Genomic DNA, 26,636 nt, shown 5'->3' on the forward strand with positions numbered 1-26,636 from the left:
GATAAATGATCAAGAATGGTTGGATTTTGTATACCCACAGATCATTATAGTAGGATGCTAAATTCTTTTCTGAATCTCGAATACAGTTTGGAAATACAATAGTGCAATTGTCGATGTTCAAACTAGACCATATGAATGGGTATAGGTCACTCAGAAAAATACATCACAGGCTTAGTGAAGTTCAGTCAGAAAAGTCACTGGCACGCAGCCACTAGCCTGACTCAACTCTGTGTTTGTTCCCTTCACCAATCACAAATACTTCACACATTCAGCAGTCCATTTAAATTGGAAAGGAAACTTACCAGGTCTCTGTTGCTGTTCAGTTTGCTACTGCTGCTAGTGAAGCTACTGCTGCCTGCTATACATATCCGACTATTTTTGCTCTTTGTCCGCTTCATTGGAAAATGTCGTGCAACCTTTCTGAACCAGACGGTGATGTCCTCAGGGGAAACATCTGATAGCTTAGAAAACCTGAGTCAAAGTCAAGGTTAAAACCATTCACTGAAGGTGAGCGACACGTGGCATTAGAGATGCCATTTAATCTGTTGCACTTCTTTTCCTCAAAAGCATGAATTTATCACCTATTTTCTGTTCAATCACATTTGAGGTGTTGCCGTGCAGTCAGCATTTGGAAGGATGAAGGATGTTGTTGCACATTAGTATTTCAGCTGTTATGATATTTCATTCTTGCATCAGGATTTAATGGAAACATCTAATAACCTAAAGCTCATGCAGATAAACTATAATACGCTGGATTTGGAAGGATTTCCTATAATGACTGATTTCAAGGTGAATGGCCCCATGTAATTAATTCTACAGGGCCTTTTGAATGGAGCAGCATGCCACTATCATCTTGTGTATTTTGGGGCTATTAATGATCTAGGAAACAGATAACACTAGTCTTTAATAGCCTAAGTTAGTTTAATAAATGTTCTTTGTGTCCATTTATTATTAACAGACTAAATGTGTATGAGTGAGAGGGAGTTCCACAGTATTTTTCTGTGCTCAAACATCATGTCTATTAGTCTGAACAGGGTAAAGCAAAACTGATTTATTCTTGCAGTAATAAATGTACCTGAAGTGAGTCTGAAATGTCATGTAGGTGTAGGTAGGTGTTTGCATATTAATTTAACTCAAGTTAGAGTATCTCTTTCTGAGGTAGATGTCATAGCGTTTCTGTGATGAACATTTTATAAACAAAAGAATTAACTGTGAAAATAATCAGCAGATACATATGCAGAGTTAGCTATGTTTACAGTATGCATTAGAGTTCAGATGGTAAGATTAGATGTGGGTTTGATTTGAAAACCACTGAAGAAAATCGATGAAAATTTTGGTAGCAGTGTCAGTCATATGACCCTCATCATGTAATCCAAGTAATCTCTCCCTGTGTGCATCTCCAACACATTTACTGTTTCTCTGTCCTATCAAGAAGCAGCGAAGAGCTGAAGTATATGGTGTGAAATGCCATGCAATATTAGAATGGCTCAGGCCTCATCCAGTGATCAGAAATAAGAAATCAAAGCAGAGTTTCTACACATATGAATGTTTGATATTTTACTGCTTTGATAATGCGTTGTTTTGGTAGCTTTTGAATGCTCCCAGCTTCAGTGATATACCCCACAACACAATTAGTTATGTGCACTGGGAGCATACGAGAACAGATCCCTTTAAATAAAACAAATGTATTACTATGCTACTCTGCTTCATTCACTATCCGTATTGCATAAATCAGATTACCCTGACTGAAATGATTGAAATAAAATATATAATTTAGTCAGTAGGTTCTGGCTGCCAGCCAGTCACTACTCAGCTTGTATGCTTCAGCCAATCAGACACACTTCACAAATAGGGCAATCTGTTTAAACGTGGAAGGCGACGTAGCAGGTCTGTGATGCTGATGTGCTCCTGCCCCAATGCACATACAGATGTATGCTAAGGATGTGTGGACACTTTTGCACATCAGCATTACCCCGTGGTGTTACCTGTTTGTATCTGCTTTGATGTAATGTGGAGCAGCTCTGTCACAGGGAGGATTTATGGTACACAAAGTTATAGGCACAGACTGTACATACAAAACAGATCTATTCTTTGCCAAAAGTGGAACAATGTCTTGTCTTTTGTGTTTTCCAGTAACAATGTAAGCCAATTGTTACTTGTTCGTCCCTAAATAAAACGTTGACAACTACTGTGCGATGACAAAGCAAGAACAAAAATGTTGAAAGATTTTTGTACACTGACAACAAATAGGTACCTTAAAATCTGGAGAGTTTGGCATCTATCCGACAAATTTGCTTTGTGACCAAACTGAACTCTGTCTTGGCTTGAATGCACTAATTCAAGATATGCTCACATACTGTGTCATATGCACTGTAGGCTATTTGAACTTGGATAATGAGAAACTCTTAAAGGCTGTGATACCATACTTTTGGTCTGCAGATGCAGAACTGGATGGTGCGGCTTCAGCTTTAACTCAAAGTTATTGACACAGTCTGAAAATGAAAGTGCAAAAAATCTATTTTTGAAAAGCTAATCTGCATCAAACAAAATGGCCAGTAAATTGGATATATACAAACTGCATGTAGCCTCGTAGGCGGGGAGAATATTTGTCAAGGTCAGAAAAAAAGGATGAGAAATGTAAGGTTGTGCAGATGTTGTATTGATTTTGTTATATTTCAAAGGTATTTGGCAGACATCTAAAGCTTTAACAATAGATTTAACATAATTTGACTGCTGTCTGATGAAAAAAATTAAAGTAAATTCCAGTTTAGATGGCGTTCATTAATTAATAATGACAAAGGGATTTTCTGTGGGTTCAGAAACAGGTACTGCACCTCCTGCTTAGGAAAATGAAAATGCCTTGTCAATTTTGCCAATTTCAAGGTTGACATAATAATTATTTAAATTAATAACTGAACAAAAGGCTTGGTGTAATGTTAACAGTGTTAAGTGCTGGGAACACTGCAGTTCTCCTCAGGTCTGCGGGGTGTTTTAGCATCTTTCAGCTCATTATTTTGGTTTCCAGCAGAGGCAGGCAACTGTTTCCAGCTCTGATAAAACCAGTGTACATTACCTGCTTAGCACCGAAAGAAACGGACACACCATCTAGGTGTTAATGATAATGGAGCATTTAAAGTGCCACATATATTTCTCAGGAGTTGGTGCAGACCAAAACAGAGATAAAAGAAGAATGAACATTGTGTTAATATAATTGTCAGTTCGAAATGAACAGTGTCTGCTGGATATGTGTATAAGCTACTTTTTGCTGACAAGTTTGCTATTTCAACTTCATAATGTAATAAAATGTCTGCTTTGTCTTTCCAGTTTACTGCGCTGTCCCTAAGTGGACAAAATCTAAGTTGAAGATAGATTTTTCATAGATTAAAAATAATATACAGCTACACAATACTGTCACAATAGACATACACAGCTACCAAAATTTGCACATTTGACAGCTGAAATTGAACAGTTTTGTCATCATTCTCACAAGGATGATGATCATAGTGATATGTTACCAGAATATTTGGAAAGGATTAAGGAGAGCAAATAAAATGTGCCAAGCTTGTAGAATACCATGTCACAGTATTTTGTATAGTTTGTAACTATTAGAAATGCAGGTCCGCCCCTGCAGGATTTGAACCATCAGGAACAACAAGGCAGAGATGCTGCTGTGATTCTCCTGGGCCGAGGAGACGGCTCACATGATTTATTCTGAGTAAATAATAGACCAATGCTTTGGCAATTCTGAGAGCTCAGCACATTTAGAGATTCAGATTTGCATTTATAAGTTAACACTCCACAGCGTTCGACTCTGCAGCCTCTTTATATGATTCATTCTATTACGAGCAAGTAACTCAAAAGCTCCACTTAAATGATATAAATAAAATTAATTTGTTAACATTTCATTTTATGGCCGGGGCCACAGAAAAACAGATTTAACAATCTCAAATCAAATATATGGCTTGTCCTCTGTGACATGGTGTTTTAAAGTTAGCGCTGCGTTTATTTAACCTTACAATTTCTTTATGAGGAGCCCCAGGATGCAATTTTTGAATCCAGTTACACATGACGGAGATGGGTGTCTTGGGACATGAAAGCACCCTGGGAAGAGGAATAACAAGATAAAGATTCTCATAAAAAAGGGTACAGGTGCTTGTCAAGTACACAAGCCCCTTTGAAGTGAATTTGTCCCTCAGCATCGTGTTCAGTGTGCTTTGGTGAAAGATTAGACCTCATGTCACATTTTTACTGCTTGTGTCAATGAAGTAAAGCAATAGACATAGACAGATAGAGAGGGAGCAAGAGAGGTTTATAGAGTAGCTAGATATAAAGAAATGTATAGATGGGTAGAAAGAAAGAGATATATCAGGTTTCCATCAATTTTCCAGTCAGTTTCAATATAGGGAGGCTCAACAATTTTTTTTTCATATGAGCTCCAATAAACTCTTTTGTCGACTGACTTATAATGCATGGACCTACCAATCTTTTTTGTAAAACTTCAACTTTGCTAGAGTTCAAGTCCATTCAAGATTATTTTGTTTGCATACCAATTAATCACAGTTACAGTCTTGCCAGGCTTCACAGTCCCCTGCAGTATAAAACCTCAATGAAAACATCTTCCAGCCTCGCTGAAGACACAGAGAGAAACCCTCTGAACTGCTGCTGACTCCCATGTGGAGGCTTTCAGTGTTCATGCTCACATCATGAGCAGCTTTGAGGATGGCTGTGTATCAAGCTATCTAGGAGACAGCCTCTGCGATCCATGTGCCCACTGATGTGGAGCAGCAGAGTGAATGTCAGGCAGAGCTGGTCACTGTGTCTGTTTGGGGGCGGCAGTAAAGATGTGCTCTGTTTGTGTGTGTGCTTCTTACGGATGACGGATGAGAGCCCATCGTAACCTACTGTAGGAACCTGCATGTGTGTGGTGGGTGATGGTGGTGGTAAAGTGTGTTGTGGGAGGGAGAATTCAGGTTTAGACAGTGGGCAAGAAGCCAGTGCATGACTGCATCATTGTGTGGACTATGCAGTTCAGTGAAGTGGAGATTTGATATTTTCTTCCTCTCAGTAGAGCCTTCCTTTAAGCCAGAGCTTTGCCCAGGGAACACTCACAAAGGAGTCTTCTGCTGCAGCTGGCAGAATCCTGCTACGTGATCTAAAACCAATTTCGCTATTTGAATAAGCTAACACTTATTTCCTTATCTTCTCCTTGCAGTCCAAAAAAATCCAGGCTCAACTGAAAGAACTACGGTACGGGAAAAAGGATTTAATTTTTAAGGTAAGTTCGGACTGAAGGGGGTGGCTTTATAGTAGCTCCAGACCAGGGGTAAACAGGTACTTCAGGCCACATTGAAAGGATGATCCCATCACAGGAGGTACTCCAATTAATTCAGTCTGCAATTACAAAGTCCCTCCCAGTCGACAGCCTGCAAAGTCAATTGGCCAGCCCCTAGTCCACATACTGCTAAGTCCTGTCCTCCTTTTTCCCCTCTGCGGGAGCTATCCCATCCTTCTCAATCATGGGTGGTATGTGGATAAATGATGTGGACAGCGGTGGATGAAGCTGAGACAGAATTATGCATTAGGTCATATATGGGAATCTTTGAGACACAAATTACAAATGACACCATGTATTGCTGCAATTCAGAGGGAACCACATAGTATAAGGCCTCTGAAATTTGTCTGCTCCTCACACACGTCCTTTTCAAGCACAATATAACCAGTAGCAAAAAATAATATGTTCTGTATTGTTGCCCACCTGTATATACTCCACTACCCCTTGTATTGCAAGGACTAAACGGTCTTAAATCTGAGTGGTTATGTAATATTTATTGGCATTTACGGGTAGATGGACTGACCTTTCAGCCCTTGTTTGCAGTGTTAAAATGTCAGTCGACATTTCTGCCACATAGTCCTGTAATATAATTTCTTAAATGTATGTTTTGATCTTTCAGACCGATCATTCATAAAGCTATGTCTGACATAAATGAATAGAAAGAACTCAGTCCTCACAGACTGAATTTTATGCTTCTAGCCCAATGCCTGAATATATTGTCCCTGGATGTCCTGTTCCTTGTTCTATTTCTAGCCTGTGAATGATGGATGCATTGACTTGTTTGCTTGGTGTCACTGCTCGTAAATCGTTATCTCTAAATTGCATCAGTCACTCACCCAACACAACCTTATTGCTCAATGTCACCAAACGTTTCATGTGCACCTTTAAAACATTATGGCCGTTGTGGATTTGCAGCTGCAGAAGGATAAGGCTAATTTGATCATGCTATTTGTCTAGTAAAAACAAACAGTCATCTTTGGAAGATGACAGTCAGTGTGTTTTTTTTTTTCCTGATGGAAAGGTCAGAGGGAAATGCATCATGTCCCTCTGACCCCACTGATCCCTCTGGCTATTCCTGAAAACTCATATGTATTCCACATATGCTGTGATCAAAAGCCCAGCTGGGGATGGGGAAGTAGGAAGTAGAGAAGAGTCACTGAAGAAAAGGAACCTCATCAACCTCACAGGGGGGATGTCAGTCAAGGCACCTTGACCGGGAGGCAATTGAATTGGTTATGACGGCTGTTGTGCCATATCAAACTGCATTTTGCAGCATGTCACAGTGCACAAAAACACAGCATGCTGGCCAGACTGGAAACAAAACAAAATCAGGAAACCTCAAAACCTAATTATTTTATCTAGGGATCCATTCAGTCTTTCTTAGAACTGACAGGTATGGCCATGAAAGGAAAGTCCAACAGAAATGGGTATTGTTGATAAAATGTAGTTAAATGCATATTCACAAAATGAGAAATAGCACCTGCAGTACTAGAAAATAAGCCAGCATTGTCAGTGTTTTCCTCACCACATCATTTTCCATTAACAGCCCTCAGATCTGAAGGACAACTTAAAAAGATACCCAACTCTGAGAATCCAAGTTGTGTAGTCCCAGTTCATCACTGTAAACAGTACACACTGGCAGGTTCCCCTTCGCTTGCTCAGCCACAACATTAAAACCTTCAGAAGAACTGAGGGTGCCTTCTCTGCGTTTCCCTACGAGACAATATTTTTGGCTGAGGAGCCGCATTCAAGCCTTCACATCTTCTTCTCTCTGTCAGTCCACTTTTAAATGTACCCCTAGAGCTGTTTCTCCTCCAGCTTAGAAAAAAAACAGAAAAGAAAAATGATGGCTTGATGTAGTTGCATGCCTCGTCTAGCAGAGTGGCTAGTACCCCACTGACCTCACACCTCTATAATGGACTCAGCACAGAAATATGGAGCTTTAGACTTAGAGGCACTAACCCTGAAAGTCAGCATTTCTGGGTCAGTGGCCATGCGCCCGCAGTCCTCAGAGGACTATCCGCTGATGATGTTCTGTGTAATGGATGTAATGGCTCTCTACTGTAATGCTACACACCCGCATGTGCATACAAACACACAGTCTTCAGAACCCAAGAAGACAAACTATGAGCAGGCATGCATTTTTTTCCTGTGTGCTTGTCAGCTAATCTGACCTGGAGTATTCAGTACTCTACACTTTCTTAAATTTAACACTAGGTGTTATTTTGTGATCATTATTTTATTATTATTTCCTCTTAACCCAACACAAACTTTCATACAGAAACATTTCAGGCAGCTCAAAGTGCAGCATTTTGTAATGGTACTGTGAAGCGAATTTCAAAATCTAAATTCATCCTTTTGACCAATTGTGACAGCATATAACAATGTCCACTGACTAATGTAATGGCAAATATCCAATAATATGTTGCCAGTCTCTTTGAAACTGGATCTTTTTTTTTTTTTTTATCAGTACCCCTTAGTATCCCATTATGTTAAATTTTGTTCAAAGGCGCATCAGTGAATACTTGTGCATTTCATTTGCCACTTGCCAGAAAAAGATGATACAAGTCTTTGTGTCCATGATTAAAGATCCGTTCCTCAAACTTTATTACCTGTGGATTTCCTCTTGAGTACATCCAGACAGCTACAAATGACTTTGTGCGATTGTCCCAAACACGTAGTAAATGAAAAAAGACCTTCTGAGAGACAAATCGGATTTGTTGGCTTCTTTGAAACCCCACAGTGGTGAATGTTGCCCTGTCCTTGACTGTCACTGCAGGAGTCATCTGTCAGGGAAAAGTTAAACGTGGTTACAGTTGCCCCTTTGAGTGGTAAAAGTGACAGACATGTTCATCATTAAAATTACCACTTTGCCGGCAGAAATCGAGATGAAAATGAGGTGAAATCGGCAAACATGCCAGGTGTCCCCACCATGTCAGGTGCCACCTAAGCCTGTAAAACTCACCAAAAAACCATCAATCAGCCTCATCGCCCATCTCTGAAATTTCATACACTTTTTCCAGAGATTGCTGAGGCTGTTTGTTGGGATGGCTGACCTTGGGTGTTTAAGAATGTAAACCCGTGCAGTTTATCATTTTGAGTGGCCAGTCAAAGGCACCCAATAAAAGTTCATGGCTCAAAGTCCCACACCAAGGCCGGCTGTACACAAACTGCATGCAAATTACCCCAATACGAATTTATTTTCTTTTTGCTAATGAATTTATCAAGAATAAAAGACTCCTCAGAGAGGACTCAGTTGATCCTCATGGAGTTATACTGGCTCATTTACTGAAAAAAGCCTTTTTGTGTGTGTTGTTCAGCTCAGGGATTTAAGTCTACCAAAGATGCTCATTAGAGGGTTTGATGGTTTCAGAGGGTCTGCTCTTATAACTGACAAGATTAAACCTTCTTTCTAAAAGACAGATGTGATCTTTTTTTAATGTGGCTTTGAATTAACTTATGCTTATCTGATTCCGTTTACCATCCAGTGAACAATACCTCTGGTCTATTCCATGGAACATACAGAAGCGCAGAATCCAAAGCACTTTAGAACTAACATCTTACTCCGAATGTATCTGCAGCTATCATTAAGGTTTATGAGATCCCAGTACTTTCCTGCTAAAGACATGAGGGATTCATTGAGTGCTGAAAGTATATAATTTACATGAAGATTACTGCTCGATCAATGTGTGTGTGTGTGTGTGTGAGAGAGAGAGAGTGTGTGCGAGGTGTCATAATACAGATTTGAAAAAGTCAGGACAAAAGTGATAATCTGCAAAATAATAAAGAGGAATCTCAATCGTTTGTGCTATAGATTTGTGTTATTGATGGGCCTGGGGAGACAAGGTGGGGATGGAAAAATGCTTTGTTTGTATGAACAAAGAGAGCTCAGCTGATTCAAAACTTCCATCTCTCTACAGGGGCAGCAGCTAATGGACTTGGAGCACAAGTTGACCATAGCCAAGGAAGAACTGGAAAAGACTGCACTGGATAAGGTGAAAAATGGGGGAAATCACCAATGAGTAATGATTTGTATTTGTAGTATGTATAATGTTTGACAAATCTTATTTCTCTCATGTGGTCCATTCAAACCCTGCAGTAGAGAAATGGCATCTAAATTATTTAATGAGTAAGGTATGTGTAGCAAAAGTAGTCTGTATGAATCCCTGTCTTACAGAGTGGTATTTAGAGGATGGAGGTTAATCATAAAGGTAAAATAACCCCCCAAAAAAGTTCATAGAAATTTTTTCTCATTACTGAGGATGTATTTTCAAAATATTTAGCGTCAGCAGTTTGAAAACATGCAGCCACTTTGAAATATGAGGAATGATGTTATTTTAATATCTAATTATTGACATACTGTCACTGGGGGACAGTTAGATGAGTTAAAAATGCTTGGGGAGAAAGATGCTGATTAAGAAAACGGGTAATTCTGATGTTCAGCTCTGAAAAATTGACATCAGAGGCTGCTGTAAAATAATTAAACCAATCATTCTGTCCATTATTATTATTGATTAAAAGTAAACGATCTTTTGAGCATTCCTTCTTTTTTATCACCCTGGTGAGTTCCGCTTCATGTCTTGCCTAACGATGCCTGTTCTAAAGTCACTTTAAAGCATGGCCTCCCATGACTTTAATGCTTAAATAAATTTCTCATGTGGATGGATGGAAGACGGGATTCAGAAATCTTCTTGTGTGTAATCTTGTTTGGGGACAGGAGTCTCAGATGAAGGCGCTGAAGGACACAGTTCACATCTGCTTCTCAGCTGTCCTGCACAACCAGCCCAGCAGCAGTCACAGATTCCCCACCTCCCCCACCCACCTGTTCAGATACTCATCACTCATCAACAGCTCCAGAGTCACCTTTCAGCAGCCACATGCCAAGGTAATTCACAATTCCACCTCAGTTCCCGTTCTAATTTAATGTTTATCCAAAAGAAAGCCTGGGTTGTTGTAAAAATACAACCTTTTTACATTCAATGAACTGGTCAAGTGATACGCTCAGTCTACCATATATCTACTGGAGATGAGGTCCTAGTGTCCTTGAACTAACACTTCAGTATGTTGTAAGACCATCATATGTCCTTTCTAAAGATATCACAAAGACGAGCTTTATACCCAGCATTTATACAATGTGAAGTGTTTATATACTTTATTATGAAGTAAATAAACGTTGTAAACACACTGAAAAGTTTTTAAAGGTTCCATATTCTGCTCATTTTTAAGTTCATACTTGTATTTGGAGATCCAACTAGAACAGGTTTTCACAGTTACACATTATATATTATTCTCAGAGCAGACATGGCTGCTGCAGCTGTTTTCAGCCTCTGTCTGAACACTCTGTTTTAGAAGAACATAACGATCTGCTGCTCCGCTCTCATCATCGACATCTTCATGTTACCAGAAGCTGCCGTTAGTGAGGAAAAAAACAATGGAGGACAGTGGATTCAGGAGGTTTTCAGTGGACAGGGATAGTCGGCCTGCTGAAGGGCTGTAGGAGGTCACACGATCAACAGATCATAAAGGGAGCCAAATCTAAACTGAAGGTTTTCACACACATTAACTAAAAGATGGAGCAGGAGCAAAAGAGAGAGGGCAGTCTTTTCTCAGATAGGCACCCTAAGGACACGGATTAGTATTTAAAAGATAGTAAAAAGTGCATTGTCCATAATATGGGACCTTTAAAATTGCTCAAACCATTGAAAGCACAGTGATTCATCCAAAGTTAAAAAACAATCTCTCTTTTCTATTCCTTTCATATATATTGGCAAGCAAATAATTAGCTTCAGTCAATCAAGTTGGCACTCTTATTCACTATCTAATAAAAAAAGAAAAAAACACAATGAGCAGCACATTTCTTACACGAGCACATTTACAAACAATGCAGCCTTTTAGTCATTTTTTCGTGTATTTGTGGTAACAAAATCATGACCTCTGCTTAAGTCATTTGCATAATTTGTTTTTCCATGACTCTATTGAGGCTCTCTAGGATGAGGTTGAAAATAGGAAACACACACACACACTTGAAAATCTCACATTACTGCAAATACAATGTTAGCTGTAAATACTTACTGCAGCTGTATTAAAAAATTCAGAGCAACATATTTTGTGCCATGGATCCATGTCATTGTTGATTGCAGTGTCTTTTTCCAACACAGCTTCATTCACATTGGCCTTTATTGAACAATGCAGGCTGAATGCAAAATGCATTTCTACAGTCCTTTGATTTTACCAGAAGCATGACCAATGGGCCTTGCTCACCACGGACCCTTTGGCTTGTCATAGCAGGCAAAGTGCAGGTGTAATTAATACCATTAACAGTGGCTCTGTTGGATTTAAGTGTATCAGTAGGCAGAGAGCCAGCATGCAATACAGCAGTGCCCTAGAACAGGGAGAGTGAAATGGAGTGCAGCCATTATTAATCTTATTAATTATACCTTTGGTTTTCCTGCTCTGACATGTCAACGTGTCTGCAATGAAAAGGTCTGTAACATTGACTTTGCCTTGTAATATCTGATCAGTTTGATTGTCAGTGACCTCAGTTTATACACAGCAGTTACAATGTCTTAGGCTGAAAATAAGATAAGTTTGTTTTGTAAAGTGGAAATGGAAAGCAAGTTGGAATTGGGATTTGCTTCTGTAATGGTGGAGTATAAGTTTTTTCTGCCTTTCAAGATAAGATAAAGCAAGCTGCTGTTTTTTTTTCTCTGCTCTCTGTGTAAACATTTTCAAATTGAAATTCATTTCACACTTTAACTCATAGCTTGGTATCATCATGGAATATAACTTGGTGCCAAAATATTCACCTCACCACACATCAGAGCGTACATAATGCACTGTCTGTGATATGAATTTAAGTGTTAGCCGATTATTACCTCCTTTTCAAGTGGCTATTTGTCAATCTGATGCCCTGAGTATCACTCTCCAGAGAGGAATAGCCCAGGAAATAATTACAACCAAATATAACAGTTGGGCAAACACGATTCGAGGGGTTGTTCAGAATAATAACATGTCTAAATCAAGCAGCAGTCGAAGTAATTTATGTCAGTCTTTATATTCTATGGTGCTGTAGCTTTGGTAGTAAAGCCCAATTACTTTAGGGCATTGAGTTTTGGTATATTGGACTTAAAATTGTTCTCCATGAAATTATTAACTGCATGTGACAGTCTTTGTTTGGAGCCTCTCAAAGTCAAGGTCACATCTGACTCAACCAAGGGCTCAGGATTTAATCCCTTTTAGGAGTAAAAAAAGGTGACTGCGAAGAGGATTCATTGTAAAAATAGGATTATGCCTTCAGTGTAGATAGTGCTTCTTGTTTTGCTAGTTTGACATTTTAGGACTTATGACATGTCAAAGTTTTCACCCAGTCAATACCTTTTTGTTCTTCCAAAAGTAACCAATACTGACTGATTCAAAACTACATGTCTACAAGTATGTCTGTGACTCTACAGACCTCAAGAAAATAGACCTGTAAAGCTGCAGAATATACACATCACTTCTGTTTCTTGAAAATATACTTCATGGTACCTACCGTTATTTTTCCCCTCTAGCAGGCAGTCACGTCAACCTCAATCAGAGTCTAGGTTAGTTCTGATTTCTGAAAAGCAGTCGCTGCAGTCACTTTGAAATCATCATGTCGGCCACAGCACAGTGGCGCCTTATCTGCCATGATCCTGGTGAGCAATTCTGTCTTTAAGAGGCTTTTCTCTCCTCAAAGCAGTCACAATTTACTCTGTCTCTTTTGTGGGTGCCTAGATTTGACATGCCACTTAGAGAATTTCTTTTTAGCTTTCTTTATTTCTTATCATGCTTCAGTACCACAAATGTCACCACTGTCCCTATGCAGTGGTGTCATACGAAACAATATTCTGTAATTGACACATTCTGTCCACATTTTAACTAGTTTTGGTGTTTTCAGTACAACAGGATGATCCCATCATAACAAGTGTGTATTTTCCCTGTCATCTCGCTTTCATTACTGTGAGCCAAATAAATGCAAGCATGTGGGCAAAATGAGCATCTCAGAAAAGAAAAGACAAGTAAAGGAAACTCAAGGAAGGTGTGGGTAGATTTTTTTTATGCTAATGAAGTTTATACTTCCCACTTCATTAGCATACAAATAGCAGCACTCCACTTGCGAGCAGTTGCTAGCTCCATTATCTCCTGTAGCCGCTGTACACTTTGACGGGCTGTCTGATAAATCTGAGCGCGCCCTCACTGTAAAGATTACTGGGGTGCTCCATCTGTCCACTCTGCCTGTGCATGTGGAGGTGGGTTAGATCTCATTTAAATCACTGCCAAATTTATCTCAAATTAAGTAGTAAAAAAAAACAACACATAATAGCACTTACTGAGCATAAAGGAGTCAAACAGCCCGCAGCTGAGAAGTTAGGTAATAATACACGGATAGAGAGGCAAATGTCAAGAACTTTATTCATTGATAACTACTGTTATGTTCCTCATTATGCTCATTAACAGCATGAAAGACCTAAGGAGTGTTATTACATCCTTTATCCTAGTTTCAGCTGTGTGGTTTTAAACCCGACATGTTAGTATAAGTGAATTGTAGCTGAATGCATTTATTTAGAGATGCTAATACTTCTGAAAATGCATGGCTAATCATATGTTAATTATTGTTGGTGATCAAAGGGCAGTAATTGCAAACAACAGGGTAGAATGGCACCAACACGACTGTAGGACGAAACTAGAATTACAGTCTCTCAGTTGTATGCCTCTGCCAACTAGTCAAGTTGCAGTTTACATCCACGTCTGTTCAGACTCATATTTAGAGAAGACTTTGTCGGAATTGGTCCACATTCAAGCGGAGGGTCTGAGGATAGAAGATGTAATTTGCTGTATAGATAATGTAGGTATGTATGTATCATATAGATCTATGATATAGGGATATATAAATTAAATTGACTTGATTTTGTTAAGCTTTGCGGTTCTTTTTCTGCTGTATGTCTATTAGTGAGCAAGTTCATTGAGAGTAACAACAGAACAGTGAAATTCTTTGTATGTGATCACACGCTTAGCTAATAAAGCTGATTTTGACAGAACCCAAAGTTATAGCCATGACAGCAGGCAGTGCTCACAATCTCCCCTTCTGTTATGGTATTGAATAACGTCCAGAGAAGTATTTTGACACAACATTATGATGTTACAGTCAAGTTGACCTTTAACCTTCATTGTATCTAATTAGATATTTGGGTGAAATTTTATATATTCATAATTACCTATTATTAATTATTGAGTTATGGCCAAAAATGTGCTTTGTGAGGTCACAGTGACATTTGATCACCAATTTCAGTGATCTCAATGAATAGGTCAATTCATCCCTGAGCCCAAGTGGATCTCTGTGCCAAATTTGAAGAAAATTCCCTCAAGCTCTTTCTGTTATACCACATTTAAAAGAATGGGAAGGATGGACGAACAACGTGATAACATCCAGCGCAGAGGCATAACAAAAAACGCTCCACAGCTTTTAACATTTCCAGGAAGCCTTTATCCACTAACTGAGTGATGAAACATACATTTGATTTTCCTGAGCACACTTGGACTAAAATCAGCTTTGTGTTTTTGAAATCCAAAGCGGGTAAGTGCAGGAATGTTTGTTCAAGCACTCACTGACACCACTTTAGGCTTTTTGCTCATAGTTTGAGTTAACATAATGGGCCTTAAGCTCTGGTAGACGCTACAGATAGGACTCTCCCAGACCTCTCTCTCTCACTCTCTCTCTCACTCCCTCTCACACACACACACACACACACACACAGCTTTCCTTGCTGGTGAAAGATTCATTAGTGCAAGGATGCAGAGATCAGCAAGATTGGAGTGGAAGTTGCTTCATATTTAACAGTCTCTGGGAGAGAGCCAAGTGTTGTGGTCCGATGGCATGCAATTTTCATCAGAGTATGTCTTGGAAGCTCAAAGCACTGTGCCGGAGGAGAAATCAGGCATTTCATTGCCCTGTTCTCAGCGCTTACTATTTACTTTTATGATTGTTTTCTTGTCCATATAAATCGAAAGGATATTCATCTCTTAGATGCAAGTAGGTGGTGGTAGGTGTTCAAAAAAAAAAAAGTAGATTCAAGATATTTATCAGCTGAATTTGGATGTTAGAATATCATTTATGACATGCAACAAATGCAAGAAACCCTGCCAAGAAGACCAAGTAAGGGTTTCTAACGAAGCTCTTTTTAAAAAAAATTCTAATTAGATATTAAACTTTCAGTTTGTTCATTAGTCAAATGAACCCTTTCTTATTGAATATATCCCCATTTTTTTCCTTTCATAAATTAAACAGCACATTTGCTGGTAATAAATGTTGTCAGTTTAAGCACTTTATTAACTTTCTACTGGAGGATAACTGGTCTTATGGAGACCGAACAGCATGTAAAATGCCTTGCTTTGTTCCAATGCTTTTCTGTAAAATTCTGCAGATTCTGATGGATGCTGTCAAAAGTTAAGAAATAATGCATGAAATGTCCGCCCAAAAGCGGTCACTTCCACAAGTAAAGGCATTTTCACTGAACCTGCCTAAAAAGATGTTGTTTCAGCTGACAAAATAAGAATGGAGTTTGACAGTGACAGGTCAAGACTGCTTGTGTTCGTCTTGCAACCAACTTGCTTTATGCTCTCGTGAGACCACTTTTGACCCAGTTAAGGAAGGTACTGTGCACTAACCTTGCGCAGAAAACTAGCTGTAGAAGACAGACCGGGTTACTTTCGGAGAAAAATCTTCTGTATAAACTCAGTTTTTCTTTTACTGTTTGGTACTTACTATAGAATGTGTGGTAGACAGCTGGGAAAATACAGTATATGCACCCAGCATAATTTCCTCTATTGCTTTTGTGTTATACTATTGAATTATTTAAAAATCATTGTGCCTGGAAACTTTTAAAAACAGCTTGCCCAATAAAAGGTGTTTTGTGAAATGAAAATGAAAACGTATGATAAACTAGTCTAAAAAAATAGGTTATTGTAGGAAAAGTCCAGGATGTACACTTTCTGCATTGCTTTTAAATGTCGAGATATTTCAGAACACATGTCAACTGACAGATGGCCTTTCTAGCATTGAATTTTGTCCCCAATGCCTATGCGAGCCACTGGCTTATAGATGAGCAGTACAGTTAGCTTGTATAGATTGTTCCAAACACTAGTAGCTGACATTTCAATATCCTGTTCATGGCATAGTGAGTAGTTTGTACCTCACTGGTTCCTCACAGGTGAGGACCTTGAGCTGTGCCTAAATCACGTCAACATTCCCTTTACAACAGGGTCAAGACGAAGGCACTTGCTGTACTCGGGGCCCTTATTATAACGCATTTTCAACCACATTACTATTGAAATTAGTCTTACCTGCACCATCAGGGAGCCTGCGGGCAAAGAATATCCACTAGCTTTTATGCACCTGAGAGCTATTGATGCCAATTTTTTAACACATCTAACATCCATTGTGTACATAATGTAGATAGAGAATATAGACATAAAATTTTAAGACCAAATCATTATGGATGTTTGTTAGCATTTATAGGCTGGGAAGGGTAGGGGGTGGAACAATGCCATGCTCAACGATGCCTTTTTATTTGACTATCAAGGTCTCTGAAAAATAGCTTTGACTGTATATAATAACAACACAATAACTGACATATACAGAATATACGACTGCATGTCTTGTATTCTAATAGAGACCCCATGGATAATAATCATTTTTCTGTCAATGACATTCCCTGTTTACATATCTAATGATGAAGGCAAAATGTTGCCACTTCTAGTGACTTCCGGGAAGCAGGAAGATTTTACAATTCTTTAGTTTCTCCTTTATCTGTGACTCCAGCAGTGGTCATGGTGTTTATGCTAAACTATGCTAAGCTACACTATATCTTCTTTATTGCTTTTTTTTCTTTAAGAATCTCTGGGAGAAATGCAGAATTGCAGCCATAGCGTTACTCATCAGTAGTTGAATGATGATGTATGTGCAACCCTCCAGAAATCTATAGTTTTTATTTACTATGTCTGCCCCCCACTGAATAGAGCATTTCTTCTTCTTAATCCACTGTTTTAAAGCACATGAACCTTGAAGAGTCATGTTTTTTCATACAGACATCATTTTAGGTAGTGATGATATAGACTGCTGCACTACCTCCAGAGAGAACCTTTTCATCTCTGGCTGTCCATCTTGTTTTGCTCCCACTATCTCCAGGTTGCTACGGCTGTTTTTGCAGTGGGCGACTTCACTAAAGCACCATTGTCCATCATATGCAGCTCACATAGTAGTAAATCCCAATTCTACCTCCCAGAATTATGCTTGCTTTTCACTGGTCTGTGTATGTTTATAAAGACAATAATTGCATGCTGGTTTGACAGTCCAACACCTGGGACCTCAGACCTCTATTGGCAAACAACTGCATTTACATTTTATGTAAACACCACAAAGATGACTGAATCTAGTTACTTTTCTGTTTTTAATACCTGCCTAACATTTACTAAATGTGCATACAGAATGTTCCCTTAGTGACAACCTAAAGGAAATTTTGATAATGCCCATATTTAAACAATATCAGTGTCTCATAACATGGAACAAAACACAGGTTTCAAATTCAATATCTGACTTTGAAGGCACATTGTTACAGTTTATATGAAGGAAATACATTTTTAGGGCGGCAATGATGGTCTGACTTTCCATCTACCGACATCATCAAGAGAATAGTCAAACATTGATATCATCTTGTTCGTATTGTCTTTGTGAGCATGTTAACATGCTGATGTTACAAAGCCAGCCGTAGTATGACTGTAGGCTTTTGATTCAATATAAATGACATGACATAAATCTTATTTTAATAGTAGTATTTAGTTTTAGATGAGAATTGTTTGACTTATTTTAAGCCTACATTAGAAACATCTGGTGTGGTGGTATGGATAGGGAGTCTGGCTTCTAGCTGCAGTAGTTCAAATTGAAAAAGTATTTGTGCAAAATGAATTAATTACTAAGAAAAGTTTTTGATCTTTATACTGGTTATGTGATGGTTGAATATTACTTTCAAGCCTTAGTATTTCAATAATTCTCTTTTTAGTTTGTCAGCACCCTGTTCCTTTTTGCCCTTCCTGCTGCCTGTTATGAAATAGTCATTCCAGCCATAATTTATTCACAACAAATAAATAAACTGAATTAGTTTAAATGAACAACTATAAATTAATCAGTTATGAACATTTGACTCAGAACTGTTTACTTTTATTTTTAATCCCAAACTGAAATGTTTTTTTTCTCTACAGGATATCTCTAAAGTTCAGAGAATTGTCACAGCCAGTAAATCACCCATGAACATCGGAGTAATGAGGAGAGACAGTGGCGGAGTTAAAGAATGCCAGATGGAAAAGGTGGGCCTTTGGAGTAATTAAACTGTAATGGCCTGTGTGACCTGAGGGCTCGTATCCACGAGGTTCATCTGGTCATAGAATTCATTCTGAAGTCCCTCATCAGAAATCAAACAAGCTACTTTTACTTCATGCATCTTCATTAGGTTCATTAATTGTCAAACTCAACAACAACAACAGCTTGATGATACAGTCTTAAGTTAACAGTTTTTATCTGGTTTTAGTTTTAAAGTTATTATTTAGATCCGTCTCTAGTGTCAAAGTGATTAGTCTTGATATTCAACTAATCGAGTCACTGATGAAGAAAAAATGCAAAACATTTCCCATTTCAAGTTTCTCAAATAATGGGATTTGCTGCTTAGTTCTTTTTTACATCATTTTAAGATGAATCTTGTTGAGGTTTAGACTGTTGGTTAAAACAAACAAACGATCTTACATGAAGACAAATTACATTAAACATCAAAATAATTAACTATTGATTATTGCTTGTTTAAGACATCTCTTCTAGCAAGGATGGTAAATATTCACTGTTTACACAAATATTTGCTATTTTTGTTTAATTTATCACAGTAAATTAGAGCCCTGACACAAGACAAGTTGCGGAGATTAATGTGCGCTTACCATAGCATTTCTTTTGCACATAGCCCTCATAATGAAGAAAATAATGAAGTGCATTGTTCTTGTCATGTGTTTACACTTTGATAGCGCTTTAGCACTGATATTATTCATTGATTAGTCATTCAACAGAAAATTGGCAATATTATTAAAGGCAATTACCAAACACTAGCAAGTACCAACTTCGTGATAAAAAATAAAATGTGCCCATTCACACTCAATTCACAGAGCTTCTCTCTCAGAAATGCACTTACCCGGTGCAAACACAGTTTTACACTGAGGATCTTCATTGGAACATTTGAGGGAGTCGAGTGCCTCGCTGGCTGTGAAAGCAGTTATTAAGGTAGGAAAGGGGGAGAGGGAAAAGAAGCAGTTGCTGACCTCTCCAATTCAGACTTTCTGTGGAGGACTTTGGTTCTTTATAGTAACATACTTGCTTCTCTAAGATCCAGGCAACTGTGAGCAGTCAGTTATCAGGGAGAGTTAGAATGAGTATCTCCAACCTTGTCAAAACCAAGAGGATTTGAAGAAAGTAGAGGGAGTGAACAGGGTCCATAAGGATTTCTGACAAGTGGCTATCAAGAACTATTACAGATATGAGTTGATAGACCACTGGAGACAGGGGAGTACGGAGGGATGCCACCCAGAGAGGAAATTACCCTCTGTGGAAACCATGTCAGAGAGATTGTTCTATAATGAAATCATGCCAAAAACAATGTTCACTGGTATCCCATAATTGATTATATAATTTTTGCAGAGTTGTAAAAATCCTGCAGCGAGAGGGTGAAACATTCTGATACAGATAAGAGGAGACATATTTGAAACAGAGAATCACATATTGTGTTTGCTCGTGAACACCGCCACGTCTCCCCCTGTCCTTCTCTCCCCGTGGGCTGGTGGGAAATGAGGAGAGACAGCAGGGATAGCTTACAGCCCGTGTTTCGGTTTGAAAATGAAATGTGATAGGTTTGCAGCAGCCCAACGAATTATTTGCTTTTCATAGACAGACTTAACAGTTTGAATTGTATATTTCATACAAAATGCATTAGGCTAGAGGTTGTCTCACAGTGATACGGCGTTCACCTTCGTCCTGCAAGTGGCTTCATACCACTTGTTCTCGTGTGCATCAGGTGCTTCAGGCAAGTCATTCACAATTTACGAGATTTAAGATCAGACCAGAGAGGAGTAATTAACAGACTTTTTAGTAACAATGTTTAGTGTTCATCCTGTCCAGCTATGTTATGAGAGACAAATTATTACCATGAGTTATTCTTATATTTTTCACTGTGAAGCACTTTGGTCACCCTTTGGGCTGTTGTAAAGGGCTATATAAATGAACTTTGAGTGATTGATTGATTGATTGATGAGCTCAAAATGGCTTATCACAGTTTATCACAGCAGGGAAATGACTGGCATTGCTTATAGCCACATGTTCAATGCTGTAAAAAATTGATACATCTTTTAAGGGTGCAACTAACGATTATTTTCTGTGTTGGTTATTTCATGATTGATTGTTTAGTCTACAAAATGTCAGAAAATGCAGGAAAAAAATGTCCATCTCAAGTTCAGAGAACTCAAGGTGACATCTTCGAATTGCTTTTTTTTTCCGACTAACAGTTCAAAACCTGATGGTATTCAATTTACTATGATACTATGAGAAAAACTGCAGGTTTACACTAGAACCAGCAAATGTTAGTGAGTATTACTTGAACAAGTATCAACCATTCCATTATCAGCGTTGCTGCCGATTAATTTACTGTTAATTGAAGAAACCTGCATTCTAATAGAACATTTTTGTCCAGTAAACATGTAAACACGTAAATATACTTAACATCCTAATTCAGTTTAGTGACGGTAATTTGGGCGACTCTTTGCTTGTAGAAGAAGTCAGTTAAACTTTTTGTAAACAAACCAAAGGGCATATTAATGTCACTAATATGACTCTGTTTTCATACAATACACACGGCTGGGGAGTTGACGCTTCCCAGCATGTCTTCTCTACACTGCACTGAGATATTTTGACCTCTACTCCTACAGGCCGGGGGCAACTGCTTCCAAAATCAGACGGGGGAATCGGCCCCGGAAAGTAAAAAGCTACCAGAGCCACAGCAGGTGAGCTTCACTTGAATTTATGTGGAAAACAGATGCAGACATTTTAAAATGTACTCTTGTTGGTGCAGTGAATTCTTGTTCTTTTTTTTTTGACCTACAGGCAGTTATTGATGTGTCATACAGGATTATGTCATTTTTGTTTTCCTTATCGTCAATAGATCAAATGAAAAGACCAAAACCAACACTGTGTTAGTCTCTCAATACTTTCCGACTTCACACCGTTTCTGTGGCTCTCAGCCACACGACCATTTGTTCCTACGAAAAGACAAATCTTGAAAAATGGGTCATAGATATAAAGTTTTTTTTTTTTTTTTAATGCTCAGTAATTTCCTAAAGCAGTTGGACATTGTAGTTATGAATTAAAAGTTACTCAAACAGGAGGAAACAGTGCATTTGTTGGGGACTATTTTTCAGTTGTGGACTAATTTGGTGCCGAATTAATATTTCCAGCACCGACTATGACGTGTATCTGGGAGAATTAAACGTTTTTGGACAACACTGGAGGTTTATGACACACAGAAATAGGATATATCAGCGTTTAGCTACACATGGGAATAACTTGATGATCAATCAAGTCATTGCTGGTTTTGGTCTTATAAATAAAAACTTTACTTTAAATGGGGATTGTTGAAAAAGTATTTGTAGCCATTTTGAAAATAACATATTGCATTACACAACTATCACGTTAATAAAATTTGAAACCCCTGACAAGTTAAAAGGACTTCATGGAAAGAAAGGCTAAACGGATGTGCCCAACTCAGTGTGACTACAGAGTGACCAACAACTAATAAGCTAAACCTCAGTATGCAACAAAATAGGACACAAAGAAGTGAAACAAAGCACAGCAGATGATACAGTGTGATGGAGAGACACACAACGCCTACATGACATTCCTAAAAGAAGGCAAACAGTCTACTAAAACATAATATTCAGTGTGCCAATGTCACCTATAGTATGTGATATTCAAAGCCCTGCCAAAGTCTATGCATAACTGCCTCCTTCATCATATTATTGAATTGAGTCACACCTGTTTGGCGGTGGCAGATGGTACAGCAAAACAATGCATCTCATTTCAATGCAGTGCAATACTGTGTAACTGAGCAACTGTCTTGCATTCCAAGTGGCAGCGATCCATTTTTAGACCCAGACTATTTGCACAAGAATACGAGAATTTTTCAATAGAGATCTCCACAAATGGGCAGATTTGACTCCACTGGTTTGTTTTGTGCCAGAAAGAAATTCAGTGAGAGAGTCTGACAATTGCTTTTTATGTAATACAACAGTGGACTGTGTCACTGATTCAAAGCAGGACAAGATAATAGTATTCCGTTTTAGATTTAATGTAGTGAAATAGTTCTACATAATATGTTACATGTTATTGAAGTCAAAAGCAGTTCATTCCCAGAGGCGTTTGTGCCGTTCTGAATCAACACGAGATGCAAGACTTGCAAAAAATGCATTAAGAGAAAGAAATCTGTGTTAGTGAGCGCTGTAGATTTCAACAATGGTGGGGTTTTGTTTTTCAACTCAAAAGCTGATTTCTTTGATGTTCCACTTTATTTTTAATTATTCATTTTTTTAAGAAGCAATAGCAACAAAGAAGAAGAGGTGACTAGAACGTCTCAGTTGGGCTAATGACTTTTCAGACTGTTTTCAGTGTAACCTTTTTTTATCTCATTTATTTGGGAAATTTTCCCATTGTGCTGCAGCACTGAGTCTACAATTTACTCTCTTTTCCTGCTGTCTGTTAGTGTCCCTAATGCACAGCACTTGCCATTCATGGTGTAGTAAACAATTTGATTAGTAATGAGTGGCATTTGGGTCTCTGTGGATCAATCTGCATTAAAGTGCCCTCCATTCCTGTCACTACCCTACCTTCATTATGTGTTCTCATGTTCGATTGACTTCAAGACAGAAAACCTGAGTGGCATCTCCCCTTATGTTCAAATCTTTCTGGGAGAACAAAATTCTTCTTATCTATTCTTATAGTTTTGCACTTGATGTGTTTTTGTACATCACAAAAAAGGGTTTAAATGAAAACAGAGTAGCATGTGCACTTTTTCGGTCAGGTATATTGTACAATAAGACCTTGTCTGTTCACTCAGTCTCCCCTGGTAGACTGATCAGTCAAAGAAGCCCTCATTGATGTGTCCTGAACATCGACAGCCTGTCAGACCCACACAACATACCCACAGAGGAGTTTCCAGCCAGATTAACTATAATGTCAACAACGTGGAGGAAAATAACATTGTTCCAGCTTTGTAAATATACTGTGTAGGCTTTAAAGACAGAGTACACAATCGGACCTGTAACATTTATTCCAATGTTGTGTACTGTATCTGAGTCCATAACACTTTCTCAAACAACAGAGCATAACTCTGAAGCACAGTGGCATCAGTATTGTTGGTTTCTGACATTCCTGAATTCATTAAAAAGGTGAAAATAAAAGCACTCCAGCTGGAATATAAAATTACAGTGAGTGAATGTCAGGAAATGCTAAAAAGAATATATAAATAAATCTACTTAGCTAGATGTTAGGATTCTTGAAAAATGTTGAATAAAGACAATATTAGACCTTTGCTGTGATTGTTATTCAACAATACCAAAGAAAATGTGGTTCATATGATGTGATTAGCTTTAGTTGCTGACACATCCCAAGAAATAAAAACCATCTGCCTGCTGTGGCGCAGCTAGTTTGTTAATTAGCTAGTTGGTGTTCACCCCCACATTCACTGACGGCCACAATAAAACATTTTCTTATCCATAGGATAAGAACGCACAGAAAACATAGTAGAGTTCTGAAGTTCCTTTCTATCCAAGCATTTGAAAAACAGAGTCAAAACACAGCCAAAATGCAAGTATGTAGCAGTAACATGAAATATAAGCTGTTGTTTTGTCAGATAAACTTGTTTAAAATCCACTTGACAGCTGACATCAGTAGTGCTCTTACTGACAAAAATCCACCCTTGCATGAAAACTTTTTGGATGTCCTCAAGGGAGTTTTTTTCGAGTGACAAATAAGATGCACAAAAATACCCACATAACAATGGGTGGCAACTGAGGTTGGCACAAAGTTACATGAGCACATTAAGTGAGAGACTGTTTTGAAAATATAACTCTTGTTGTTCTATAATTCCACAGCGGCCAGATGATATGGTCAGATTCAAAGTTTACTTTCAAGCTCCCCTGAAAGTGATGGGATAAAATGTAGAGGTGCATGTTGCCTCTTTTTGTTTTTGTTTTGCTTCAAGCCAGGTGATAGAACTGTAACCCACTGCCATGCAGAGTGATGTGTAACTCAGTCATTTGCAAGCAGCCAGCGGGCCTTAAGGCATTCTCCAAAGTGACATTGGTAAACACAAAACAGATGCTTTGCTTGGGGAATTGGTTTCTAGGGCTTGTGTGCAGTGCTTAAACATGTCATTGCTAAAAATTAACGAAAATTATTCAAAATACCAAAGAAAAATGCAGTCCATCAATGAAATACTTTGGAGCCTAATAATTTTCTTTCACATGTTTGCAGGAATTTGTGGAAACTGCGAAATAACAGGAATGCACATTCCCTACACACAAGCACTCTTGTAAACTGCATTGTGCTTCAATATGTCACTGAAGTGTAAACAGAATGCTGACTGCAGACTGCTGTCAGAGTGGTTCTTCAAAATCTGGGGACTTTAGGACTGCGTGGCTGTGTCCCCATCTCCAGCACTGCCCCCTACAAAGTCAGCATTTCAAAAGCTAATACATCATAGCAGGCTGACAAAGCTATACTTACCATTAAACTTAAGACTTAAGAGTATTTTAACAACAGTAATTTGCTTTTTTACAAAGAAGGATAAGTACCACTGCCCTGTAGACCACAGAAATAATATTGCCCTGTACTCAACACCCCTAAGTTACAAAGCTGAATCATATTTACCCTCCATTTATACCATCTTTTGAATTTGTACTGTGCAAGATAAGACTGAGCATTACATTCCTCTATGAACTTTCTAGATTATGTAAAATTTCACAATTCACATTGTAAACTCAGAAGACACTGAACTTAACTCTGTGGAGTTTTGACCTCTAGTAGTACCATGGGTCAGTGTTAATGAGTGGGCTTCTGTATTGTTTGCAAACATAATAAATCAAATGCACAAAGGCAACACAGAGAGGACTGCTAGCAGGCAAACGTGGATGTAAACAATGCAGAATTTAAAATGAAAAGGAAATGTCCTCTGTATGTTTGTTATGTTTGTTGTACTTACATCCACAGGCCACTTTCAGGTTGGCCTTCAATGGTAGTGAATATTTTAGGGCAACTGCATGGCAAAGATGGACATTTCCCAATTTGACTTAAAAAGGATTATCCTAATGTTTGGATCCTTTAATAATTAGTTTTGCTGTCTGTGTGGCTGATGAGGAGCTAACTGGCGCCTTTGTGGTGAATTTCTCAATCTTCTTGTTTGGGGAGGATGAGAGGGTTCACACTATTAGCATTCAGGCTTCCAAATGAAACACCTTCATTTGGCTGCATTAACTAAAGTAGCAGCCCCAAAAATAGGACAAAGTTGTGTGGTGAGACCAGGGCTGAGAGAGGAATCAGAAACTGTCTGATTATAACGCACTGTAGTGTTGGCAATGCAAGGCTAACTATAAAAAACATGTTTTTGTACTTCCTTTGCATCTTGCAGATATTTAGGAGCATTTCCTGCTCAGATTACAGACCACAACATGTCTACTGTGCCAGATTATTGTGTCAGTCTTGCTCATTATGAATCTTTATCTTCTGAACCTAACAGCAAAGGAGCCAAGCGCAGACTGGAAAATTCGACACAAAGCCCTCAGACAGCGAGGAGGCAGAGGGAGGCAGTAGCAAAAAGACAAAGCCACACAAATACAACTGAATGGACGGCATATCATCCAAAATGCAGAGCTCCTGCATTGCCTGAAGGAACCTTCTAAGAGCACACACTTGCGCACTCTCACAAAACATATGTGCGCCCACACACACACAAACACACTTTTAAAACACACACACACACACACACAGCTAGACATTTGCATATCAGCATTGTTTGCAAAAGCTGAGACACTGGAACTGTCAACAAAATTGTCATCTGAAAAACTCCATAGTAAAATGGCATGCATTCTAGAAATTCTTTTTAAAAAGGTAGCAATGGCACTGGTAACTTGTTTCATGATTGTTCATTTGTTG

At 38.5% G+C, this 26,636-nt stretch overlaps 1 protein-coding gene across 1 annotated transcript in view; it reads left to right on the plus strand.

Annotated features, from left to right (window-relative positions):
* Positions 1–26,325, plus strand: part of luzp2 (leucine zipper protein 2) — an 88,800-nt gene extending 62,475 nt beyond the window's left edge. The window contains exons 8-13 of the mRNA XM_070831650.1: positions 5,213–5,275; positions 9,253–9,327; positions 10,050–10,217; positions 18,608–18,712; positions 21,362–21,436; positions 26,221–26,325. Of these exons, the coding sequence (XP_070687751.1) occupies positions 5,213–5,275; positions 9,253–9,327; positions 10,050–10,217; positions 18,608–18,712; positions 21,362–21,436; positions 26,221–26,325 (591 nt within the window). The remainder of the gene's footprint in view (positions 1–5,212; positions 5,276–9,252; positions 9,328–10,049; positions 10,218–18,607; positions 18,713–21,361; positions 21,437–26,220) is intronic.
* The last annotated feature ends 311 nt before the right edge of the window (positions 26,326–26,636 follow it).

This window comes from Pempheris klunzingeri, chromosome 1, assembly GCF_042242105.1.
Source record: "Pempheris klunzingeri isolate RE-2024b chromosome 1, fPemKlu1.hap1, whole genome shotgun sequence".
In the NCBI taxonomy this organism is placed as follows: domain Eukaryota; kingdom Metazoa; phylum Chordata; class Actinopteri; order Acropomatiformes; family Pempheridae; genus Pempheris; species Pempheris klunzingeri.